The sequence below is a fragment of the Ursus arctos genome, unplaced genomic scaffold (assembly GCF_023065955.2).
Source record: "Ursus arctos isolate Adak ecotype North America unplaced genomic scaffold, UrsArc2.0 scaffold_20, whole genome shotgun sequence".
Lineage (NCBI taxonomy): Eukaryota > Metazoa > Chordata > Mammalia > Carnivora > Ursidae > Ursus > Ursus arctos.
Window position 1 is genome coordinate 1,187,379 of NW_026622875.1, and position 24,371 is coordinate 1,211,749.

General features: G+C 35.1%; 1 protein-coding gene across 1 annotated transcript in view; it reads left to right on the forward strand.

Moving 5' to 3' along the window:
* Positions 1 to 1,293: 1,293 nt before the first annotated feature.
* Positions 1,294 to 24,371, forward strand: part of BCHE (butyrylcholinesterase) — a 57,219-nt gene continuing 34,141 nt past the window's right edge. The window contains exons 1-2 of the mRNA XM_026497430.4: positions 1,294 to 1,428; positions 7,357 to 8,881. Coding sequence (XP_026353215.3) covers positions 1,314 to 1,428; positions 7,357 to 8,881 — 1,640 coding nt within the window. The 5' untranslated portion in view covers positions 1,294 to 1,313. The remainder of the gene's footprint in view (positions 1,429 to 7,356; positions 8,882 to 24,371) is intronic.

Below are 24,371 nucleotides of genomic sequence, written 5' to 3' on the forward strand. Positions count from 1 at the left end.
GGAGGTTTTTTTAATCTCATAAATACCTCCTGAGAAGCAATTTTTGCAGAAAAGATATTTTTTAAGACCAAAGTGGCTATTACGTTGGAAACAACATGAAATGACATTCAGACAGATGTAAGCTAAAATTTTGATTCCAACAACTACTAGTGGTAAGATATATAACAAGTTTCTTATCTTTTAAGCCTTAGCTTCTTCATCGGAAAAATACAGTTAATGATATTTAACTAATATATTTTTGGAATAAAGTAAAATAATTTATGTCACTGTCAATTTTAATGACTGGCACAAGGTAGTATCACTAACAAATGACAGTTCTTATGTTTGCATGTTTGAAATTTTAGCACAATGTTAAAAACAGAAATGGGTTTACTTATGATTACATGCCTACTGATTAGTCCCTACTGAGCCCAAAAGTGAGAAACTAAAAAGTGAAAGCTATCATTTGCAAGAGATAAAGGATATAACTGTGTTGAGAACTCAAGCATTAAAAATTTTTTTTTCATTTTTCCAAATATATATTTCAAGGAAGATAAGCCTGAAAGTTGTAAATACATCCCTGCAAATTCACATTCTTCCAGCTGACAAATGTATCTTTTTAAGAGTTTGGTGAAGATTGTTCATTGTATTTTTGTCTTGACCAGAAAATTGTGGCTTCTCATCACACTTGACTGCCCTCAGGGCCTCTGATAGGAAATTACCAATGCTGAGATTTATAGAACTTAAATAAGTATCCAGGTAGAGGGCTTGGAAGGCCACACGGGACAGAGACATCCATTCCGTTAATGTAACTGATCTTTTGATTTGCATGGCTTTATCCACAGAGTAACTGATCTTTTGATTTTCAAGGCTTTGACTACAGAGTAATTATTTTGTTTCCAATTTTCTCTTTTGCCCTCTTTTATAACTACATGAAAAGCACAGGTTGAAGTACAAAGAATTTCAATACCAAATTTCTTTAGTACCATGTGTCCGTCTTTAAATCTTAAAATGAGCCCTCTCCATGTATATTCTATAAAAAAGGGAAAAGACCTTACAAGTTCTGGTAGTATTTAAAAAAGGAAAACACATGCATTTTTCTGTTCAGTTTCAGCTTCTGTTTGTTAAAGAAGCTCCTATATCTTTTTTTCCTTCACCCTGAAATGAGCGCCTGCAATCGCCAAGCATGAATCCGGTCATACGTTTGTAAATGAATCACTATTGCATTCATACCATTAGCCTTTGAACAGATGTCAGAAAGTAAAGATTGGCTGCCTCTAGACCAAGTTGCTGCTGCCAACTCTCGCGAGCTTTGTCAGTAACAGTTGATTGTAATGTCAGTGCAGTCCAATTTACAGGCTGGAGCAGCAGCTGCATACTGCATTTCCCCGAAGTATTACATGATTTCCACTCCTTGCAAACTTTATCATCTTTGTTGCAGTGAGTCAGGTAAGCTGCTCTGAATTTACATGTTCGTGTAGAGATACAACTTACAGCGAAGCTCATTCTGTAGGAGGATTGTTATCCCTTCACTTGTTTGCTGTGCCCCTTTGGTGCTCTGTGGAGAACGGTTACTGCAAATGGGACGGAGGAAGCAAGGGAGCAGACACATGCATCAAATCTGCCTATTATTCAAGGAACGCAAACTGAGTCCCTTTAACTGCTGAGGACATGATGAATTTATTCAACTTTGTGTAAAGGACCGTAGCACTTGTGGAATCACTGTGATGTATGTTCAGAGTGCACTCCCTAAGGGAAAACATTTTTATGCTGTATTTTACCCTTAAATGCAGGATTCAGTGAATCTCTATCTCTCCTGAAAAGAGTAACAAAAGTGGTCTTTGACCAGTCTTACTCTATTTTTTTCTTTTTTCTTTTTTTCTTTTCTTCTCTTTCTTTCTTTCTTTTTTTTTTAAGTGGCATGAAATGAATAGTTCTCTTATTGTCTGGCTTGACAGGGTACTTTTCTTAATCAACATTTTGTCATCTGAAACAACATCAATTTGCAAAGAATAAAGTCTAAGTTTTTTACATATAAAAGAAAATTATGTTTTCTGATTTGATTTGCAAACTTTCCCCCCTCTGTTCTAGTTGTCCTCTTTTTAAAAAAATATGTGCATTTAAATTACAGCAAAATATTGTAAATTTGCTATTATTTCTATTATTATAGAAACAATTAGCAGATACAGATTTTCTGCTCATCCTATAGTCTTGTAAATCTACCTTTATTTTGATATCAGTTCTCGTTTGATCAGAGAATTAAACATTGAGTATAAAATGTGTGAATGATTAAAAGTAAACTGAAATGTGGATGAAATTATTTCATTGTTTATGATTTCTATTTATAATTTAATTTTTTATTTCAAAAGTAGGACTTCTAAATTTTTATGAACATATTACATAATCATAAACTCAACTAGGAGTTACTATCACTAGTCTGTATAATGCCTTCCATAATATAAACTACCTCATACTTTTGATAACTATAGTTATATTTCACTTATGTGAATAGTTACTTGTTTAAGGATGAACAGGAGTTTTTAAAGAGTGGCTTTATACTTTAAATGAAAATCTTCAGAATTTTCTGTGACTTTGAAATGACATCGTAAATGACAAATAAAATTGTTAATGGGATTTGCTAAGTTGTTTTATTTTCCTATATTTCTTGTTGTTTTATTGTTGTTTGTTTTTAATGTCCTGCTTCTTTAACTGTAAGAAAATGTTTGAGATCTATTCCACATTTCAGTTTTTAAAATATGAGCTAATAATATCTTAGCAAGTCACACCTTGTTTATATATTTAGTTTCTGCTTTGCATCATTTTTTGATAGCAATTAATAATAACATATTTAAGTTGTATGTTGTCTTCATATTGATGCCAAAATCTGCTCATTCTTATAAAAACTGCAGGACATTAGAGAATTATAATTGAAAAGATGTCAACTTAACACCAGATTCAACTTTCAAAGAAGACCCGATATTACTGGTCTAATATTAACTGTTTGAATTATTCGCACGATTAAAAGTTTGTGAATGATGTTCCTGATTGAGGACAGATACAGCTCTTATGCTTCTCATACCTAATATAGTGTCTTCTATCTACACATTCTTTTAGTGCCTAATGGGTATCTGAAGGATCCCTGAAAGACAGTGGTATAGTCTATTTATAAACAGACTTCCTCAGTTCCCCACTTCAGATAGCCTGCAACAAAACAAGCTTTTTAGGTTTGGTATAAAGGCTTAGTTGTTTAATTTGACCAAATACATTTTAGAGGCATTTGTTCTAGATCGTATTATCTAGATGGCTCTTGACCCCCTATTTTAAGAAGGTTTATTTTTATATAGAAATACATATTATAACTTTAAAAAAAAAACAGGAAAATTACACTCAGAGAAAACTATTATCAATATTTGCTTGACCATCTTTTAAGAAGTCCTTGGCAGCCAATTATTTTGAAAATGTGGTTGATAATAAACTATGGCAAATAAATAGCTCTATCAATCATTTTATTACAGCCATGTCTTACGGTATAACATATATTCCTCAAAATTGAGGAATTACACATCAAAATTAAAATTAAAATAAAAATTAAATCAAAAATGAAAAAAAAGTAATTTTTTTTCGCTTTTTTTATTTTCAAAAGTTATATTGTTAAAAGTTTGGAATATTTTCCAAAAATTGCCAGTAGATTTTGATATCCCGGAGCACTTGACAACCTTGGAATACTATAGTCTTCATTATCTTTCTAGTTTTTCCTTCTTTCCATGCCCAGCATTCATTTCCTCTTGCAATTCCAAATGAGGACGCTTGCCTTTCTTTCAAAAACTATGGCAGTAAGTTAAGTGATCTATTCAGATACTCAGTTGTAGTTGGTATGAAAATTTTCCCCATTCTTCCCCATTCTCACGTTCATGTGTTATATATTCTCAGAATTTAAATTTTTATTTAATGTGACATTAGCCAACTTGCATCAGAATTTATTGAAAAAGAATGAGGTTTTATTTAATTTTTAATTATTAATAAAGATTTAGATATATAGACTAATATATTTTCTTAGTCTCCCTTATTCCTCTTTTGATTATTTAATCATGTGATGACATATACTAAAAATACAGAGCAACCTGTTAGAATAGAGAATACCAGATTATGAAAAGGACAACATAATCCTTATTTAAGTCAGTACTGCAGCTAACTATAAAAATATTACCCTACGCTAACCATGTGTATGTGAGCATATGCATACTTTTATATTAAAGTCTAGACTTCATAGTGTAGTATATAAATGCTCCGACAGGTAGCATGGTGGTGAGTTGGAATTATATTGGCATCCTTGCAGTGAACACATACTTACAATGATTTTTTTGAATGTTACTAATTACATTACTTGTGAGATGATGACTCATAGATCATTGTTGAGAAAGCAAGACTATTATTTGCATAAGTCATACTATACAACATTAACATCTATTCAGCACAAATATAAATAAACACATACAAGAAAATCAAGCTAAGTGACATAGGAATGATACTATAATCTTTTAGGTGTTATAGTAGATATTTTTTAAAATATTCAAAGAAAATTATTACATTCATTAATTACAATCAAAAGCAAAGTGTTTTGGTAATATTACACTTGCTGCGCAATAAAATTATTAAACTGTACAACATGTTTGAAAATTATCAGAAACCAAAAATTATTACCATTAGGTGTTTGAATTATAAAGGCAAAATAATACCTATATAAAACCACAAAAAAAAAAAACAAAAAACCGAAAAACACCCAGATGATCTTTACTTTAGATTCAGAGAACATTGCTTGAACAAGGCCACAGGGAGGAATGAGTACAACCAGAGATACTGCAATTAATCTGTTTAAATGCAGCTTAGAATAAACTGTCTTCATGTCTGAATTCCTATTTTCTTTCCAAAGCAGGTTTTTAAAAAGAAAAAAAAAATCCATTGCAGCACTTTGTTCTCCAGATGTCACCTCCATCTATTTAAAAGAAAGGGCTTAGAAATTATCAGAAGGAGAAAAAAAAATAAGACTGTGGTAGCTATGCCTCTAAAACTCCTAAACTGTCAGAAATAGAAAATTTCATTAGTAAGTGTTAAGTCTGCAAGAGCCTTTACATTATTCTTACATTATCACAATACTATGATATCATTCTAATTATCATAGATAGTATATCATAAATACTATATGATGTCATAATAGTACAGAAATCATAAATATCATAATAGTATACAAACAGTGTTAAAATATTATGTAATTCAATAGTATATTTAATAGTCTTAACACAGATTCCATTGTATCAAAACTGATAACATAAAATAATCTCACAGTTTGATTTTTTAAACCTTATTATTTTTATAACCATTATATATAGACATATATGTGTATATACATGCATGTATATGGACATTAATAGAATTTGATCTAGTTATATAGATATATAGACAGAGACAGAGATATCCCTAAGTACACTGAACAAAATACTGTACAATCAATCATGTTATCCAGATCTTTTGGGGGGATCAAAAGATACTTGTTCATCACTAGCTGTACTATTGGCAGTGGCGAATGAGGTTGATTTAAAATGTGAGAACCCTAACTCTGGAACAGTTTTCAGGATAATACTTTATTCTCTCTACCTTATAAGACAATCTAAATTAAAAAAAAATCTCGATGCTCACAGCATCAGCTTCTTAGACACATATTGTATTTACAATTACAGTATCAAAAATAATACAGAAAAATTTTTGTACATTTATGGACCTTTGTTATTATCGTGTGGATGAGAATCAGTGTTTGTATTTGACTGTTTAATCAGGTTTTCTTTCAGTTATATAAAGATGTTAGTTCGTTTAAATGATATGGGCATTACATTTTTGTGTCCCTCTTTGTCATGTGAAGTTCCAGAATTTGATTTTTAGGTTTTGCTAATTTAGAAAAAATTCAGGTGTGCATTACGAGTTTATTTATTTATTTATTTGAGAGAGAGCATACACAAGTGTGAGTGGGGGGAGGGGCAGAGGAAGGGAGAGGGAGGAAGCAGACTCCCTGCTGAGCTTGGAGCCCGACATGGTTAGATTTCATGACCCATGAGATCATGACCTGAGCTGAAACCAAGAGTCGGACGCTCAACCCACTGAGCCACCAAGTGCCCCACATTATGAATTTTTAATAAAACTTTGATTTCCACAAGCAATCCTTTCATGTCATCAATAAATATTGTTTAGTAAAATGTCAAATAGTTATGATTTTGTGGGTCTCAATGATTCCTTTTTCATCTACTCTTTCCAGTAATTCCTCAGCATTAGTCCTCTTAATCTCACTTATTTTGTCCATTATCAAAATGCAAGTAATCTGACCATGTTAACACATGTAACCCCACCAGTTGCATATACTTTAATCAATTAACAAATAACAGATGTGCATTGAGTAATCCCTGAGTGTAAAATTCCTTCAAAGTATCTCCTCCCATGCGTTACATTATCAGCTGCTGATTCTCTCCATTGACATTGTAATTGTGGTAGAGAGGGCTTTCTTCATTACTCACTTCCAGGGAAATTGTCTGGGATACATCCACAGTTCTCTCTTCCAGTTTTTCCACAGTTCTTTACAGTGGCAGCAGATTTGTTAGTCTTCACAATTTTTAGGATCAAGACAACTGCTGTATTTTTGTTACTTCATATTCTATGAATAGATTGTCCAAATTCTCTTCTGGATTGTGTAGAGGAAGAAACCATGAGGCAAAAAGAACCACAGAAGGGACCATGGAAACAGAAAAAGCCAGTAACAGAAGTCTAAGGATCCTTAAAGGTTCTCAATCTACTTCACAGTTCTGTCAAGAGTCAGCTGACCATGAATAGAATTGTACACATTTCAGAGAATACATGAGCTTATATTTTCTCCTCTAACCAAGGTAGAAATGGTATCTTCATAAGTTGACTACCACGTAATGCCACTTTTGGTGGGTCTGTGTATGGTAAAAAAAAAAGTATGTGTGTATGTACACACACACACACACACACACACACACACATATGCCTGGGACAAACTTTCTCTTTAAAATACTTAATCTTCCTCACAGACACTTGATAATGAATTTTCCAAAGTGAAATAATATCTACTTTTCCATTCCACTTATTCCTGTTCTAAATTGAAAACTGAAGTATCTCCAAGCATTTTCTGTGTGTGTGTGTGTGTGTGTGTGTGTTTTGTTTTTAACAAAACTTTTATAGTGGTAGCAGATTTATTAGTTTTCATAATTGGTAGGATTAATAAGAACTACTGCATTTCAGTTAATTATTATAAAGAAAATATAATACTTGGTGCATGAGGCTTTTAAAACTTCCTGATTACCTCTCTTTCAGAAATCAATATGCAGAGCAAGGGTACGATCATAAGCGTCCGATTTCTCTTGCGGTTTCTTCTGCTCTGGGTGCTTATCGGGAAGTCCCACATGGAGGAAGACATGGTAATTACCACCAAGAACGGAAAAGTTAGAGGGGTGAGCTTGCCGGTTCTTGGAGGCACAGTAACAGCCTTTCTTGGAATTCCCTATGCACAGCCACCTCTTGGTAGACTTCGATTCAAAAAGCCACAGTTCTTGACCAAGTGGTCCGATATTTGGAATGCCACAAAATATGCAAATTCTTGCTACCAGAACACAGATCAAAGTTTCCCAGGTTTCCCTGGATCCGAGATGTGGAACCCAAACACGGATCTCAGTGAAGACTGTTTGTATCTGAATGTGTGGGTTCCAACACCTAAACCAAAAAATGCGACTGTAATGGTCTGGATCTATGGTGGTGGTTTTCAAACCGGAACCTCATCTTTGCCTGTTTATGACGGCAAATTTCTAGCTCGAGTTGAAACAGTTATTGTAGTTTCCATGAACTACAGGGTGGGTGCCCTAGGATTCTTAGCTTTACCAGGAAATCCCGAGGTACCAGGGAACATGGGCTTATTTGACCAACAGTTGGCACTTCAGTGGGTCCAGAAAAATATAGCAGCCTTTGGTGGAAATCCAAAAAGTGTAACTCTCTTTGGGGAAAGTGCGGGAGCAGGTTCAGTTAGCCTTCATTTACTTTCTCCTAGAAGCCAGCCTTTGTTTACCAGAGCCATTCTGCAAAGTGGATCCTCTAATGCCCCTTGGGCGGTCATGTCTCTTGAGGAAGCCAGGAACAGAACGTTGACCTTAGCTAAATTTATTGGTTGCTCTAGGGAAAATGAGACAGAGATAATCAAATGCCTTCGAAACAAAGATCCCCAGGAAATTCTACTGAATGAAGTCTTGGTTGTCCCCTCTGATACTCTTTTGTCTGTAAACTTTGGTCCACTTGTGGATGGCGATTTTCTCACTGACATGCCAGACACCCTACTCCAACTTGGACAGTTCAAAAAAGCCCAGATCTTGGTGGGCGTGAATAAAGATGAAGGGACAGCATTTTTAGTATATGGTGCTCCTGGTTTCAGCAAAGATAACGACAGTATCATAACTAGAAAAGACTTTCAAGAAGGTTTGAAAATGTATTTTCCAGGAGTGAGTGAATTTGGAAGGGAATCGATCCTTTTTTACTATGTGGACTTGTTAGATGATCAGAGAGCTGAAAAATACCGCGACGCATTGGACGATGTTCTTGGGGATTACAACATCATATGCCCAGCCTTGGAGTTCACCAAAAAGTTCTCCGAATTGGGAAATAATGCCTTTTTCTACTATTTTGAACACCGATCCTCCCAACTTCCTTGGCCAGAATGGATGGGAGTGATGCATGGTTATGAAATTGAATTTGTCTTTGGTTTACCTCTGGAAAGAAGAGCTAATTACACAAAAGCTGAGGAAATTTTGAGTAGATCCATAATGAAATACTGGGCAAATTTTGCAAAATATGGGTAAGTGCTGATTTTTGTAAATGTTCTTGCTTGATTTTGTTTGGTTTTGCTTAGCTTTGCTTGCTCTCTGGTATAGACTTCATTAAAGACACAGAAATGTTTTAATTATTTATTCTTTTTGTACCATAAGCTAGTTTTGACTTTATTGTAGAATGAATTTCAATTTCTTGCATCAGGGTGCTTAAAGAAATCAGCGAAGAACTTTTATGAAAAATATTTTCTGATTTCATTTCTAAAATACTGCAAAGTACTGTAGTAATATTAGCCAAAGTTTATATGCAAATAGATGTCTACCTTGAAAGCTAAAGTTATTGTGACCATACTTTTTAACCTGAAAGTTTACAGTGTTTATACGTTTAGGGAAATGTAAGAATAAATCTCCTCGTGCTTATAAGCAGAGGTAGTGGTAACCGCTAGGTGGAGAAACAGATTGCCATTCAGGAAAATCAAAGGGCAAGATGGTGAAGGGGTTGGCCCTCAGATTACTTCAAATACAAATGCGGAGTTCGGCGTTTTATCAATGTTTTCCCTACAAGGTTCGTTCAGAGCTTTCAGGTGACCTGTATTGGACAGGTGCAGCTACAAGGGTCCCCAGGTTTAGCTAAGCTGCTTTTGGCTTGAGCAGCCATATAGCTGGCATTAGCTACTCAGAGGTATAATAGAAGAACATATTTTTCCATATATGTCATAAATATTGTGCTGTTATGTCCCCAAGAGTCAGGAGAAAATAATCTGTTCAAATATATTTTCTAATTTCTATCTCTTAAATATACAAATGTATGTGTATAGAAAATAAGGGTTTTTTTTTTTTTTTTGTAACCCAAAGAATTTTATACATTGGGATAATTTGCATCAGTAAGAGAAACAAAAGAAATAGAAATTTGGGCATCTTTTTAAAAAATACTGTGAGTACTTGCAGAAACTCACAGACTGATAGATACATTAATCCAATCTGTCATATTATCTTTTATAATTGGAAAGAATGTTGATAGTGATATTATTGCATTCTAGTTTTCTCTTGCAACCTCCATTTGCAATTCAGTATTACTTCATGTCACTATATATATCATCTACAAAGTACTTGTATGATATAATTCTTCTCAAAAATTTTTAATGCTTATCCACTGTGTCTAAAGCAAAAATTCTTCTCTCTGTCATTAAGAGACCTCTATAATCTTACTGCAACCCATACTCCCCAACAATACTTGGCTTCTTGGCAGGCCAGTTATCTCACGAATGCCAAAGATTTTAAGCTTAATAAACCTTCCAGCCTTGTTCTTGCTCTGCACCCTGTTTAGAACATCTACCCCTCTTCTTTTTAATGACACGAGTCCTACTCTTTTTTTAAGGTCCTGAGCACCCACGTGTTTCACCAAGCATATCTTTAATTCTCAGAGTTGTAATTGCTTCGGACCTCTTTCCCACTCTCAACAGAAGTTATTGACTGTAACTTGTCTCTGTGAGATTTTTCATTGTATGCCGAGCCGCCCAAACTAGACTGAACTAGCTTCTGAAAAGAGAAACTAGTTTTACTGGAAACTCATTAAAGTACTGGCATGGGTATATGACATATTTATCAAATATTTAGTTATCAAGTGATTGGACAAAAGTGAGTAAAGACTAGAATGAGTAAAAACCGTGCATATATTCAAGGTATGTGGGCTGTTAATTGTACTTGTGCAATAGCTTATGACTTCTCCACATCAGCTTCAATTTCTGCTGAAGAAGAATCATCATTTCCAGAGCAGTGTTAGAGTGATTTCTATCTCATTTTATTCTCACCCTAAAGGCTATATCCATATTAAATCACTTTAAAATGTTTTAAATTCTTTCTTATAATCCTAGAGATTGTAAAGAATTTAAGAACTATTTCTTAAAATTATTGATGCCTGTAATTTTTAAAGGACTTTATTTGCCTGTTGAAATCACCAAGGAATTTATACTTTCTCATGTCACAGTGGAGAATACTGAGAATCGGATGTGGCAAATATCTTGACACACGGCAACAGTTCAAAGAAGAGAATCTTTGATGCTTAATGGAATAGATTGTTTAATCCTAATCTACTTCCATGATTAGCATATTTTCATGGGAAATATATGAGGGTTGACACATTTCAGTTATAAGGATAAATTCATATAAATGAGATTATAAACCATGAAGGTTAAATAACCTTTTTAAAGTAGTTTGGCTATCACAAAATGTCATTTTAGTTGGGGAGTTTCCTTACAGTCCGTATTTGCATTGTGGAAGAGAAATAATAATACTCCATACGTGTTGAGAGTTGACTCGTTGGCAAACATAATGTTAGTCTCTTGGTATATACTATCTTTCTTCAAAGTATACCTAGGAATAAATATAGAAGCTTAGAATGGTTGAGTAGACTCCAGTGGAAACAAAGTGGGTGCATGTGCAGTTTGTAATCCACCCCCATCTATCCGACCACAAAGGTGACGTTCTAGCTCTGTGGTTTTCAGTGCAGGGAGATTAATCCCCTGACCCCTCACCGTCCCACCCCTGGCAACAGTCAGTAATGTCTGCATCCGTGTTTGAGTGTCACAGCCGGGGGGAGGGGTGCTACTAACAAGGTAGAGACCAGGGATGTTCCTACACTTTCTGCAAAGCACAGAACAGCCCCTGCAACAGAGAATTATTCATTCCAAAAGTTAGTTATCCCAAGATTGAGAAGCTGTAGATTTCTACTTCTTCATATCCCAAAAATGACACATTAAGAAAGTAAAAAAGTAAGCAGGAGCAGTAATAATTATTCAGGAAAATGAGTTTTCAAGTTCATGGTTCATAAAATGTTTTAACAAATTCTCCTTCTTAAATAATGTCTAGTATAAACTGTACTTTTTGTTTTAATCAAATTCAAAATAAGGGGTGCCTGGGTGGCTCAGTTGGTTGAGTGTCTCACTCTTGGTTCTCAGCTCAGGTCTTGACTCTGTCAGGGTCATTAGTTCAAGCCCCCTGTTGGGCTCCATGCTGGGTGTGGAGCCTACTTTAAAAAAAATTAAATTCAAAATAATTTTGAATTTTTCTTGGTGATTTTTTATTTTGCTAATCGGTCATTTAGTAGACTGTTATTAAACTCCCAGGTATTTGGATAATTTCTAAATATTTTACTATTGATTTCTAGGTTAGTGCCATTCTAGTAATAGACAATATTCTGTAAGATTTTCCCCTTTGAAATATATTAACAACTATTTTATGACCCAGCATATGCTCTATATGGGTGATTAGTTTATGTGCTCTTCCGTTACTTCGTATGGTGTGCTCTGTAAATCAGTTAGTTCACGGTCACTCAGGTCTTCTAATATTCTCCCTAATATTTTTGTCTACTTGTTTCAAATACTGAGAGAGGGGTATTAACATCTTCAACTGTAATTGTAGTGTTCCTCATTTCTCCATTTAGCTGTGCTAATTTCTTTTAGTATTTTAAATCTATGCTATTAATTTCTATGCATGTTCAGAATTATATAGTCCTGATTAATTGACCATTTTATCCTAATAAAATGCCTCTTTTCATTCTGAAGTTGGCTTTCTCTAATATCAAGAGAGACATGTCAAGTTTCCCGTACTTATGTGTACACGTTTGTTCTATCCTTTCATCCCCCTTATATATCTAAAGAAATCTTCCTTACAGTTGAGTTGGCATTATTAATCCATTTGATATTTAATGTATTTATCAATGTGATTTTAAGCATATCATCTTGCTTTTTTAAAGTTCATTCTTCCTGTTGCTCCTTTGCAGCTTTTTTTGCATTAATTTTAAGTTTTTTTATTATTCCATTTTACTTTGATATAGACATTTTAATTTACCTTTAATATTTTTTCCCATGCTTGCTTTAGGGCTAGCAATTATTTCTTTAACTTGTGAAAGTCAACTTAGCATTAATACTGAAACATTTTTCATTCTGCAACTGACATTTCCCACCTCACAATTCACATTTCCCATTTTCTACCTCACCCTTACTACTTCACAAATGCAAGAAACTAACAATATCTTTTCATGTATTCTTGATGTTTTTCATATTGCTGTCATATGTTTAGGCAATGTGTAATATAAAATGTCTCTTAAAATACGATTTGCTTTAAACCACCAGTTATATTTATGTAAATTTATAAAAGAAAAGGAAAAATGTCCTTTATATTTAGCCACAGAATTGCCATTTCTAATGTCCTTTATTTTTACCTGTGGATGCTAGTTTTCATCTGGTATCATTCCCTTCATGCTGAGGAACATTCTTTAGGATTTTTCGTTGTGTAGGTTGGCTAGTTACAAATTCATCAACTTTCTTTTATCTGAAAATTCTTTTATTTTATCTCCATTGAAGGATATTTTTTAAGAATACAGAATACTGAGTTGATTTTTTTTTCTTTTCCATTATCTTCTTGTCTTCTAGTTCTGATGTGAAGTGAGCTTTTATTCATATGATTTTCTGCCTGTATGCAATATCATTTTTTGCCACCCCTCTGGGTTGACTTTAAAATTTTATCTTTTTCCTGGTTTTTCAATAGTTTGTTCATGACGTTTTCAAGTATAATTTTTTTGGGGGGGGGCGTCTGGGGTTCACTAAGATTCTTCTTGTTGATTTTTAATGTCACATTTGAGATTTGTGGGTCAGCATTTCATCAAATAATCTTTCTGCCTCCTTCTCATTCTCATCTCCTTCTAAAACTCCAATTATACATATACTAGGCTGTTTAGTATTTCACAGGTCACTAAATTTCTGTTCCCTTTTCTTCAGTTTTGTTTCTATTTTTCAAATTAAATACTTTTATTGATTTCTCTGAAAGCTCAGTGACCCTTCTAACCTCCAATTTGTAGCTGAACCCATACCATGAGTTTTTTATTTCATTTTAGTTTTCAGAAAAAAATTATTTTTGTAATAATTTCATTTCTTTGTCAGGAGTCGCTCCCTGTCTCTTATTTTAAAAGATACTATTTTTTAAGTTCTTGAACATATTTAAAATAGTTTTAAGGTTTTGTTTGCTCATCCAATATCTAGCTCACAGGCTCAGTTTCTATTTTTCTATTTCTTTGCATGCTTAATAATTTTCAAATTTATACTGGACTTTGTGGATTATAAGCACCAAAACCTCTATATTATTTTATCCCTCTCAGAAGAAGTATGCTTGTGCTGAAGAATGTTTTTCTATTTTACCAGGCCATTAAATTAAAGGATGCGTATAGACTTAGGTTTGTCTCAAATGCGTAATAGTCATGGTTATATTTTGTTAGAGTGGATTCAGGGAAGGTCCAAGATATTTTATAGATCCTCCCACTTGGCAGGACTTAAACTCAAAAGTCTGTCTTCACTGAGGGTATTGCCAAGTACTTGGTCTCAGGATCTGCTAGGGTGGGTCGACTAGGTCTCATTGTATTCCTTACTTCGAAGGCTTGGCTTTGCCTCCAGCTGGACACTGATTAGTAAAGAGGCATTAATGAGATGTAAACGAAATGTTGACAACATTATGATAGTTATTCACTCTCCAACTTTCCGCATCTCTCTTCTGCTCTCAGCCCTGCAGCATCTTCTCCCTGGTCAGCCTCTTACACTCTCACCCTGTATATATTCAGCCCAGGCCTCAGCCAAAAATCTGCAGGGAATCCCTGCAGAGAATCTGAGCCTCCCTCCTTCCTTTCTGGAGTCCCGCCCCACAGATTCCAGCTTCTGTATCCAAGAACTCTTATTTCTGTCCCTTGACCTCAGTGAAGCTACTCAACTGCTTAGGCTCAAACTCCCTGCATCTTGGACAAGAAATTCTCCTCACGTGAGTGACCCCAGTCCACACGGGCTCACCTTGGAGTGCCCTGCTCTCAAATACCACAGACTTGTGCTGCTTGTTTTCCAGTTCCTGAAACTCATCACCTTGTTTCTTGTTTTTGTTTTGTTTTTTTGTCCAGTATTATAACTGTTTATGGTGACAAGGCTAATTCCGTTTAAATCATTCCATCACAGATGAACATAAAAGTCCCAACTCCCCCCACTTGTATTTTAAGGGAATCTTAACCTTTATATTTCTCATTCGGTTACATGAAACTCCTTTTTTGCAGTTACTTTAGAATATCTTATCAATTTTCAAGACATATAAAAGCCTGTTTAGTTTGACTTCTTGGCAAAAATAAGAAAACATTATTCTGTGGTAGCACTAAATTGTATTCAAATTTGGTATCTCTACTTGTAGTGTTTTAAATTCCTTATAAAACAGAAGCCACAATATCACTTAAGCCCTTGTTAATTGTAATTACCGCCCATATGTACTTTGCTTGCTCCTGCTTGTCCCTCAGTCCCATCTTTGAAAATGAATTTAAAACTTTACCCAAATAGCACACAGGTCCATATGTGCATTACACCCAGTACTCTATACTATGTTGAAATATCAATACACATATATATCCATCAGTCAGTCATTCATCCAGCAATAACTCGATGGCCAATAAATTAAATTAAGCAGAACTTAATGACATTTATTCAGCACTTTCCCAATTATACAGGAAATTGGTAAAATCAAACTTGATTTATCAGAGAAACCAGAGCAGCTAAAGAAAGTAAATAGCCAAAATATAATTAGTAGCATAATGTAAGATAGTGGAGGATCATTATACCAGGACCCCTCCTGTTGCTTCCTACTGTGTCAGATCATCTTTTGTTTACTGTATCCCCCCAGGTCTGTGTTTAGAGCTCCTTCTGCGTACAACTTCAAGGGGAGCCATTCACAGTGCGGTTACAGGGTTGTCCTAACCGTAGGTGACAACCCTCATGTGTCCGGTGTTCATCTTTCTACAGATCTTATGTTTGTATCATCTTAGGCAACTTACTTCAAACGCTCCACAGTTTTTCCTTATCTGTAAAATGGGGATATAAATATACCTCCCTTACTGACATATGTATATATTACCTTATCATTTACAGAGAATTGCATTCCTCCTTCCCATTTAAAAAAATAATAATTTTCCCACTACCAGGCACAAACTACTTCACTCGATTCTTATCTAAGATCAAACTTGCCTTCCCCCAATTGTACAATTGTTTCACTTCCAAGCTCTACGGGAATTAATCCATGAAGTTTTCAAACAAATAAAGATAAACCAAAAACTGAGGCAGTTAACTGGCTTCTGTCTTTTTGGTGATAATCCATTTATTCAGAATCCCTCTAAAGTGGTTAATGTTTCCAACACGTTTTTTTGCCAGACATAAATGTTATGGCACACTTTTCTTTTGCCCTATTTTGATATCATGAAACCAAAAAAGATTGCTTAACAAAATATTTGTAACTTCACTATAGCTTATCTGCTGCTGTTCTCATATATTTTATTTAGTTCTTATTTATTCCCTTACACTGGAAGAAACCTTATCACAGATGCAACAATTTATTAAGCAGAAACAAAAATATACTACTAAACTCTCAGTCCCATGATTCATTGATCTATTAAAAAAAATAAGAACAGTTCCTGATTTCTGTACTGGGAAGTAGGTGTGATTAAATTAAATGCTAAGCCATAATTTCTTACTGCACAAGCCTTTTTTTAAATAATTAAGACCGTTTAAAAATAGGCATGCTTCCATGTACTAAATTGTAATTATAATGATTACAAATTACAGATTTGCCAGACTTCTAATGCAATGAACTTTGTTTCTGATATGGAATATTCAGGATATATATATAGATATATATATATACATATATATATCTATATATATCTATATATATCTATAGATATATATATCTGTATACACACATGCATTAAGGGATGGGTACTCCATAGACATTGCTATAACTTCACTATACTAGTAGGGACACACGCGATAATAATGTATTTTCTAATAGTTATAATATGAAGTGGATTTAATAATATTAGTGTTTAAAAGGTATGGTTCTATCTTGTTTACTTATGTATAACACAGGAAATAAAGTGATTGAAAGAACAATTATTTCAACCCCACTTATTTTTCAAGTGAGTGCATTTTCTTTGTGTGTTCTTATTTTTCCCCCTCTTGCTATCATTTTATGTTTTCAAAAGATAATAGAAGAATTGAGGAAAATCAAAGAAAGTGTAAGTAGAGAAGCAGTGTTTCTTCATCCTAAATCTCTGCATAGGAATTGATATGTGTCCCTATTCGTTATATAAAGTTTGTACAAATCCCTTCACCAAGAAATTAATTTTCAAATTGCATTTGAAATTATTTTTATTATATGTTTTAACTTAACAAAATAAATATTCTAGGACTTCATTACAACACATTTCTCAGTAAGAGATCTCTTAAGTACAGCAAAAGGATAGCAGTTAAAGATTGTGTTAACGTGAATAGTACCATTACACTGGGAAGGTATGAAGTGTATGGATTCTATTGTTAGAATGAAAAAATGCTGAAATGATGACACTATCCAACATTTCAGATGAGAAGTGTGTGGTCCATAGAAGAAAAGTGAATTGGAGCTAATAGGTGACAGAACAAAGATTAACTATGACTCAAGACTATTAACTTTCATTTCCTTGTATTATCCATTCACCAGGCTGCCTTCACCATGAATTATTGAAAGCAGTCATTAAACAGTCTTAGGAAATGCATTTGGTTGCAAACTAATAATTTTAACATGTTAGCATGCTGATACCTGCCTGGTTAATGTTACAAGGGTAAGGGCAGAGGACAGACTAAAATTAGACATCATGAGATGTAGAGACAAGTTTAAGTTTGTGAAAGACTGTCATCTGGCCATCTAGTGCAATTATTATCAGGCTTATAATTAGATTTTCTGACAGATAATAGTTCATGTGGTTTCCAGAGTGAAGAAAAAAATTCTTACCTTCTGATTCTATAATTATTTGTGGTACATTATCATAATTAACCTAACCAAAACATTTTGATGACTTTGCAAAAGGGTCAGGGTTCCAATCCCCTTGGATTTATTTTATTGCTATCATGACAGCATCAGTGTTCTATCACTTCCAATTCTGCCCCACCCTCAAGGAATTAGGTGAGAAATTACTCTGTAAGGAATGAAACAATGAGTAGTAGCTGCAGTGTAAAGTACCTTAAGTTTAACAGATAGAATAAATGTAGGGTAAAAAATATGCATGCATTCGTGTAACTTATTTGAAAAGGAGGAATTACATTTTGGGACAGTTTAAGTGTACATAAGATCACTTGCGAAAGCGTTTCGGAGTGCGGTGATAGTTTACCATCCATGCCAGTGGTATGAGAAGGAGAAACCAGATCTCCCCGAAGGGCTGCATCTATGAAGATAGCTATAAAATAAAATACATTTGACTAAGTGTTTTGAAATACTTTATCACAGTGAGGTAGGGGAGAACTAATGCTTTTTTTGCATAAGGGGACTCATTAAGACATGGAAAATCACATGGACAGGATCCATTTACTTGGAAGTAACAATGTGATTTGTTCTGTATGGTTTTCCAAATGTTTTCTGTTTTTGGAAAAAATTATAACATTCAGTGCACTTATGAATCTAAAGTTCAGTCTGAAATTAGAATTAATCAATTATTATTTTAAAAATGAAAGTCATAATTTCAGTAACATATAACTGCAATACTTCAAAAGACCTGTCAGGTATGAAATAATATGTCATATTTCACTAAGTAACAAAATGAAGTAACCAAAATGTGATTTTAAATATTTTACTGTATAAAATACAATTTTTCTGACTGTCTCACAATCAGATATAACAGAAACGTGCTCCAATTTTCCTTCCCCGTCAATAACACTCAAGATCCAAGTGATAAAAAGCATAACTCCACCTATTTTTATGTTTTGTGTGTTAATATTTTACCTAGATGCCTTCCTATTAGCGTGATAGATACTATTAACCTGGTAGGACCATCTTAGATTTATTGTAAATAAAATGTCAGTATTAACTTGCCCACAGACCTCTGTTATATAGAAGCAGTGGAGTCTTTATCTTACACAAATAATATTATTTTGGTGTATCAATCCTTAGAGATTGATACACCAAAAAAATATTTGTTTTTATGACTAGAGTTAAAATATTAGCTACAAAAAGAAATTTTATCGGATAAACCACTACAAACCAACATAATAACCCAATGATGTCACAAGCGATAGAATTCCATGCTTCGTTTAAAAGCCGTAATTTCAATCATGCTTTTACTGGTTTTGTGTTTCTGGAAGTATTGAAAATTAGACATTTCATAAAACTCCTTGATGTGAGAATCTATATTTTTTATAGAGCACTTGTTAATCACAAGTTAAAAATTTCTGTGTGGTTGGGCATATATTATTCAGGCTTGAAGAGAAGGTGAGATGGCAGAAAGGCAGGGGTAGAGCTGTCAGAGTACAGACATTGTGGATTCTCTGTCTGAAATGGGTACTGTTTGTGGTGGCCCCAAACGGCTACAATAGTAACATCAAAGGTCGCTGTTCTCAGATCACCATAATAAATCTAATAATAATGAAAAAATTGCCGTATGGTGAGAATTACCAAAATGTGACCCAGAGACACAAAGTGAGCAAATGCTGTTGGAAAAAATACACCAATACTCTTGTTGGAGGCAGGGTTGCCACAAAACTTCAACTGTAAAAAAAAAAATGCAGTATCTGTAAAGGGCAACAAAGAGAAACACAATAAAACAAGGTACGCCCGTACTTTGAAGGAAGATGTGGCAGGGTTTGCTAATAGATTGGATGGGAGATATGGGAGAGTACGTGATGGCAAGGTTGCCCCAAAGTTCTTGACCTGAGCCACCAGAAGTGCCATTTTCTGAGATAGGGATGCTTATGGGAGGAGGTGGTTGGAATTTTGTAACTAAAAGTGGTGTTTTGAACATTTTAAGTTTAAGGTGCCTATGTTACAGGCACTTGGAGCAATAAAATAATAATTCTGACACTGTAGTCTAGAACTCAAGGGAAAGGTGGGGGTTGGAGATGCAAATCTGGTATCTAGGGGCATGAGGATGGTATTTAAAGCCACAAGACAGGATTGTATTACTGATAGAGGTTGTGGACAGAGCAGACACCTGAGCCCTCCTGGCCTACAGGTCAGGAGGAAGAAGAGCAAGGAGCAGAGAGAATGAGTAGCCAATGAGTTAGAAAGGCAACCAGGAGAACAAATTACCTCCCTAAGAGCAAATGAAGAAAACATTTCAAGGAAAGGGGAATATAAGTATCAAATATAGAAGGAGTAGTATGAAAACTCTCTGAAACTGTATACAAAGGTCTGTGTGTTTGGAAATGTAGAGGTTTCTGGTGGCAAAGACATGGGATGTTTTGATGGAATGGTTGGGAACTGAAACCTTAATGGAAAGGGGAGAAGAGGAAATAGAAATTTCAATTTGAATCAATTTTTCAAAGAGGCTTGCTCTAAAGTGGAGCAGTGAAATCAAGTCAAACGTGGAGAAAAGAGAGGGCAGGAACCTTTTTGATTGTGTCAACTTAAAAATGAAGAGCCAGGATGAGAGACAAAGGAACGTTTATTTGGGATCAAAGAATTGAATTTCAGGGAGCACAGACTCAGGGAGAGACTCAAATAGTGTGTCACTTGCAGGTGAAACCAGGGCAGTTTTATGAGGAAAGGGAAAGGGGCAATTGCATGAGCCGAAGGAAAGAAAATTTTTCTATGGGTGTTAAGTCACAAACTACTCCGGGTTGTATGTTAATGGACTACTGATTTTCTCTTCAGAAAGTCCACTAGTCTCAGTCTTGTGACCAGGATATCTGTTGTCCCACTGATTTCTGTAATAATTGCTTAAAACACTTGCTTTTTTGCCCACTCCAAAGGTTTTGGCCCAGAGCACACAAAGACACATAAGGCAGTTTCTCCGCCATGGCTGCTACTCAGGCTCTATTTTAAAATGGCTCCAGTCATGTCAATTTTTTCACAGTTGTTTTTGCTTTTTTATGGGGGATATTGCAACATGTCTGTGTGCTGACGGGACTAGGACAGTGAGTGATTAATGTGACCGATGTGGTTTTGTGTCAGCGTCATAATCATCTACCTTATTTTATTCATTTATTTATTTTCTTTTTTGGAAAACAGTGCATCTTCATATAATGCAAGCCGCTTGGATAGAAGTCAGGTACCTTGGATGCTGCAGAGCGCAAAGGGATCAAGAGTTGGGACCCAAAGGGAACATAAACAAAACTACCACCCAAATATTCTGCACATCAAAAAAAAAAAGCTATCATGAAATATTTCTTTCATATTTATTCCACCAGGAAGGTGGTATTTCATTGTTTGGAATCTTTTGGCTTGTAATGTGCCCTAAATTCTAAAGGAATTATTCTTTTTTTTTTTTTTTAAGATTATTTATTTATTTATTTGACAGAGAGAGAGAGACAGCCTGCGAGAGAGGGAACACAGGCAGGGGGAGTGGGAGAGGAAGAAGCAGGCTCATAGCGGAGGAGCCTGATGTGGGACTCGATCCCAGAACGCTGGGATCACGCCCTGAGCAGAAGGCAGACGCTTAACGACTGCACCACCCAGGCGCCCCTAAAGAATTATTCTTTTATTTTCTAAAATGAGAGACAAATCAGAAGCAGTAGTGTTTTGAGAGCTAAGGCAGAAAGCAAGCAACTTTGTGAAAGTCTGAGAGGTCCTAAGAACAGCAAGACGAGCAACTAGGGGGAAAATAACCTCTGATACATTAGCTAGAGGCAGGGGAGCAGGGTTTTTGTCTCAGGGAGTCCAGGAACGAATCCCCGGGACAAAGGACAGTGAGCAGAGCATGGAGTTTTATTAAGCACGGATACAGAAAAACTCTCAGGAGGGAGAGGGGTCGACTGGGTTGCCACCAACGGTTTTTATCTCTCGCCTTGTATTAGAATTTTATCAGGAACTTGCCGGTGGTTAGGTCAGTGGTCTGGAACTCGACATGACACTTACACAATTGTGTGAGAGCCTTTATTTCTGTTTTCTGTGACATGTGTGATCTATAGATAGGTTTTGCTAGGTCTGGTTAATCTTTATAGTTAACTTCTTGGAGGCCTGATCATTGTTTTGTGGTCATTTTCTATTTTCTGTGGTTACGATGTAATTAGAAAATATTTTAACCCTAGCAGTTGGGACAGAGCATCCAGTTTTTCTTCCTTATCTTTGTTTTTGTTCTGTCTCAGTGTCTGTATACCTAAATTACACTCAGAGCCTAGTTTGGGGCCCCTATTCCTTCCCTACTTGAACTCCCATCCTTTCCCTATTCAGCTAGTGCCTGAGGTAATGCAATAGTGACCCTGAGATCAAGTAGCATGCTCCGAAGTGCCTCCCAGGTGTCCTTTCACATTCAAGGAAATACTGTGCAATGCCTGTTAGAAAAATTAATTTGTTAAAATTAGAAGAATGTGGTTATAATTAAAACAGCTGAGGCTTTAAGCAAAATGCTTTGCACGTGACCTGTAAGTAATAATAATTTGACCTTATTGTGTGGTCAGAATCTACTTAAGAAAGTACTGGCTAGCCTTCGGGTTAATTATTTTAAGCCTAGACCATTGCTTGTATTAATAACATCAGTTGAAATATATTACCTCTAACATGGGCTAGCTGTCCGCTCAGGACTTCACTTCCATTATGCAACTCTCTAAGGAAGGGTGGGGGTCACCAACAGGTGGTGTGACAGGGCACCAAAGCTTACAGAGCTCAAGCTGCACCGAATTCTGCAGGTATTTATGCAAACCCGAGATCCAATTTGAATCCTGTGGTCTGATGGGAGAACACAGGTACCTCTCTCTTCCCTGTACTTCGCTCCCTCTCTGTTAGAATTTGTGTGTGCCATTGGGAAAGGGAAAGAGCAAATAATTGAATCCCTTTTGCCCTTAGTTTCCTCATCTTTAATATGGGAGTGCTAATACCTATCTCCCGGGTTGGCATGGAAATTCGAAAACAACTTTATGCAAAATAGCTGACATATTTCCAGACACCTACTACACGTATAGATAAAGTACAGAATACCTAGTTAAATGTGAATTTCAGCTAAACAACAAATAATTTTTCTCAGTGTTAAGTATGTCCCATAAATTTGCGTGGGGCATACTATACTAAAAGACTTAAATCTTGTGTTGTTGAGCTAAGCAACAAATTCGTATTTAACTGGGAGCTCTGTTTGTTGTTGTTGTCTTGTTTCATTCTTGCTAAATGGGGTCACTCTAACTGCAAGTCAGATGGCTGACAGACAGAAAGTGTTCTGAGTTGGAGCAGGGTTTGGCAAAAGCCGAGGAAGGTGTCAGAGGGAAGTTCGGTAAAGGGTGGGAAAAACAGAAGGACATACAGAACATTGTGGTGAGAGCTGGCCCTCCCAACTGCATCAGGCCAGCAGGGGTGGGAGAATGGGGCTTTCAAGGGACACCCTACATTTCTAAAGTCCTGGCTACAGTTCTCAAGATTAGCTCTAGGGCTAGATAGGGCTTAGTTTGCAAGTTTAGGATTTAAGTGTCCTGAGCTGAAGTAGGTAAATACTAACTTCATAAGGGCAAAGGTTGATCTAAATATTAACATTAGAACAGAAATAAGGTTTTCTTCTCCCTCAGCCTGAATCTTCAAAGCTCTGAATATGCATTTGAGTTTGTTTTATTGTTTATTTTTGAATCTTCTACTCTCTTTTTCCACCCAAGAAAAGATAACCTCTGGGAAATGAATGTTTCATAAAATAATACATTTTATTCATGAAGACTTTTTTTTTAAGACTTTGAATCATATTAATGAACGCTGAAATAAAGAATAAGGGGAAAATAGCATAAACCAGAAAACATATTATTTGCAGGATTTTCAGACAAATTCTATTTATAACACTGAAATTTGCAACCTCAAATTTCATTTTCAAATTATTTATTACTAAAAATAACTATTTACAATGCTCTCCTTACTTATAAATTTGAGTTATTAGAAATAAATTATTCAGACCCTGTAATTATATAAAGGGTTTTATTACAAAGTAAACATTGCGGAAGTCAAAGAAACCTAACAGCTATAAAAATGGTTAAAGTTCGAGGAAGTACAGGTCCTGATCTTGTCATCTATTCTATTACTTAAGCTTATAATAGACTACGTGTAAATTAAGATCGACTTTTTGATCTCTACCTAAATTATTACATTGAGCCACATTGATTGTTTTATACCGTCTCTAATTGCGTTCCTTTTCTACTATTAGTACAATAGAGATCATTCATATGTAATGAATAATGTAACAGTGAGAAAAATTATTAACTTTTAAACATTAAATTGAACATCATCTTTACAACTGACCCTTATGTTAAGACATTTACAGAAAATTGGCTTAAAACTTAACGACTTTGTATTTATTGTCAAATAACAAAAATGAAACAATTTAGTAACAAGTTTGATATCCTGTATTTAAAGGAAAACAATCCATGGGCTGGGGGAGTACATAGGGCCTATCAAGCAGTGAGCATTCTTCCCCAGGGATGTTTCGGCAAGAGCAAGTTTTCTAGAGCTTTAGAACAGCAACGTGGGCATAGGACTTTACCAGCAGGGTTTGCATATCTGACTTTATTTAGAAAG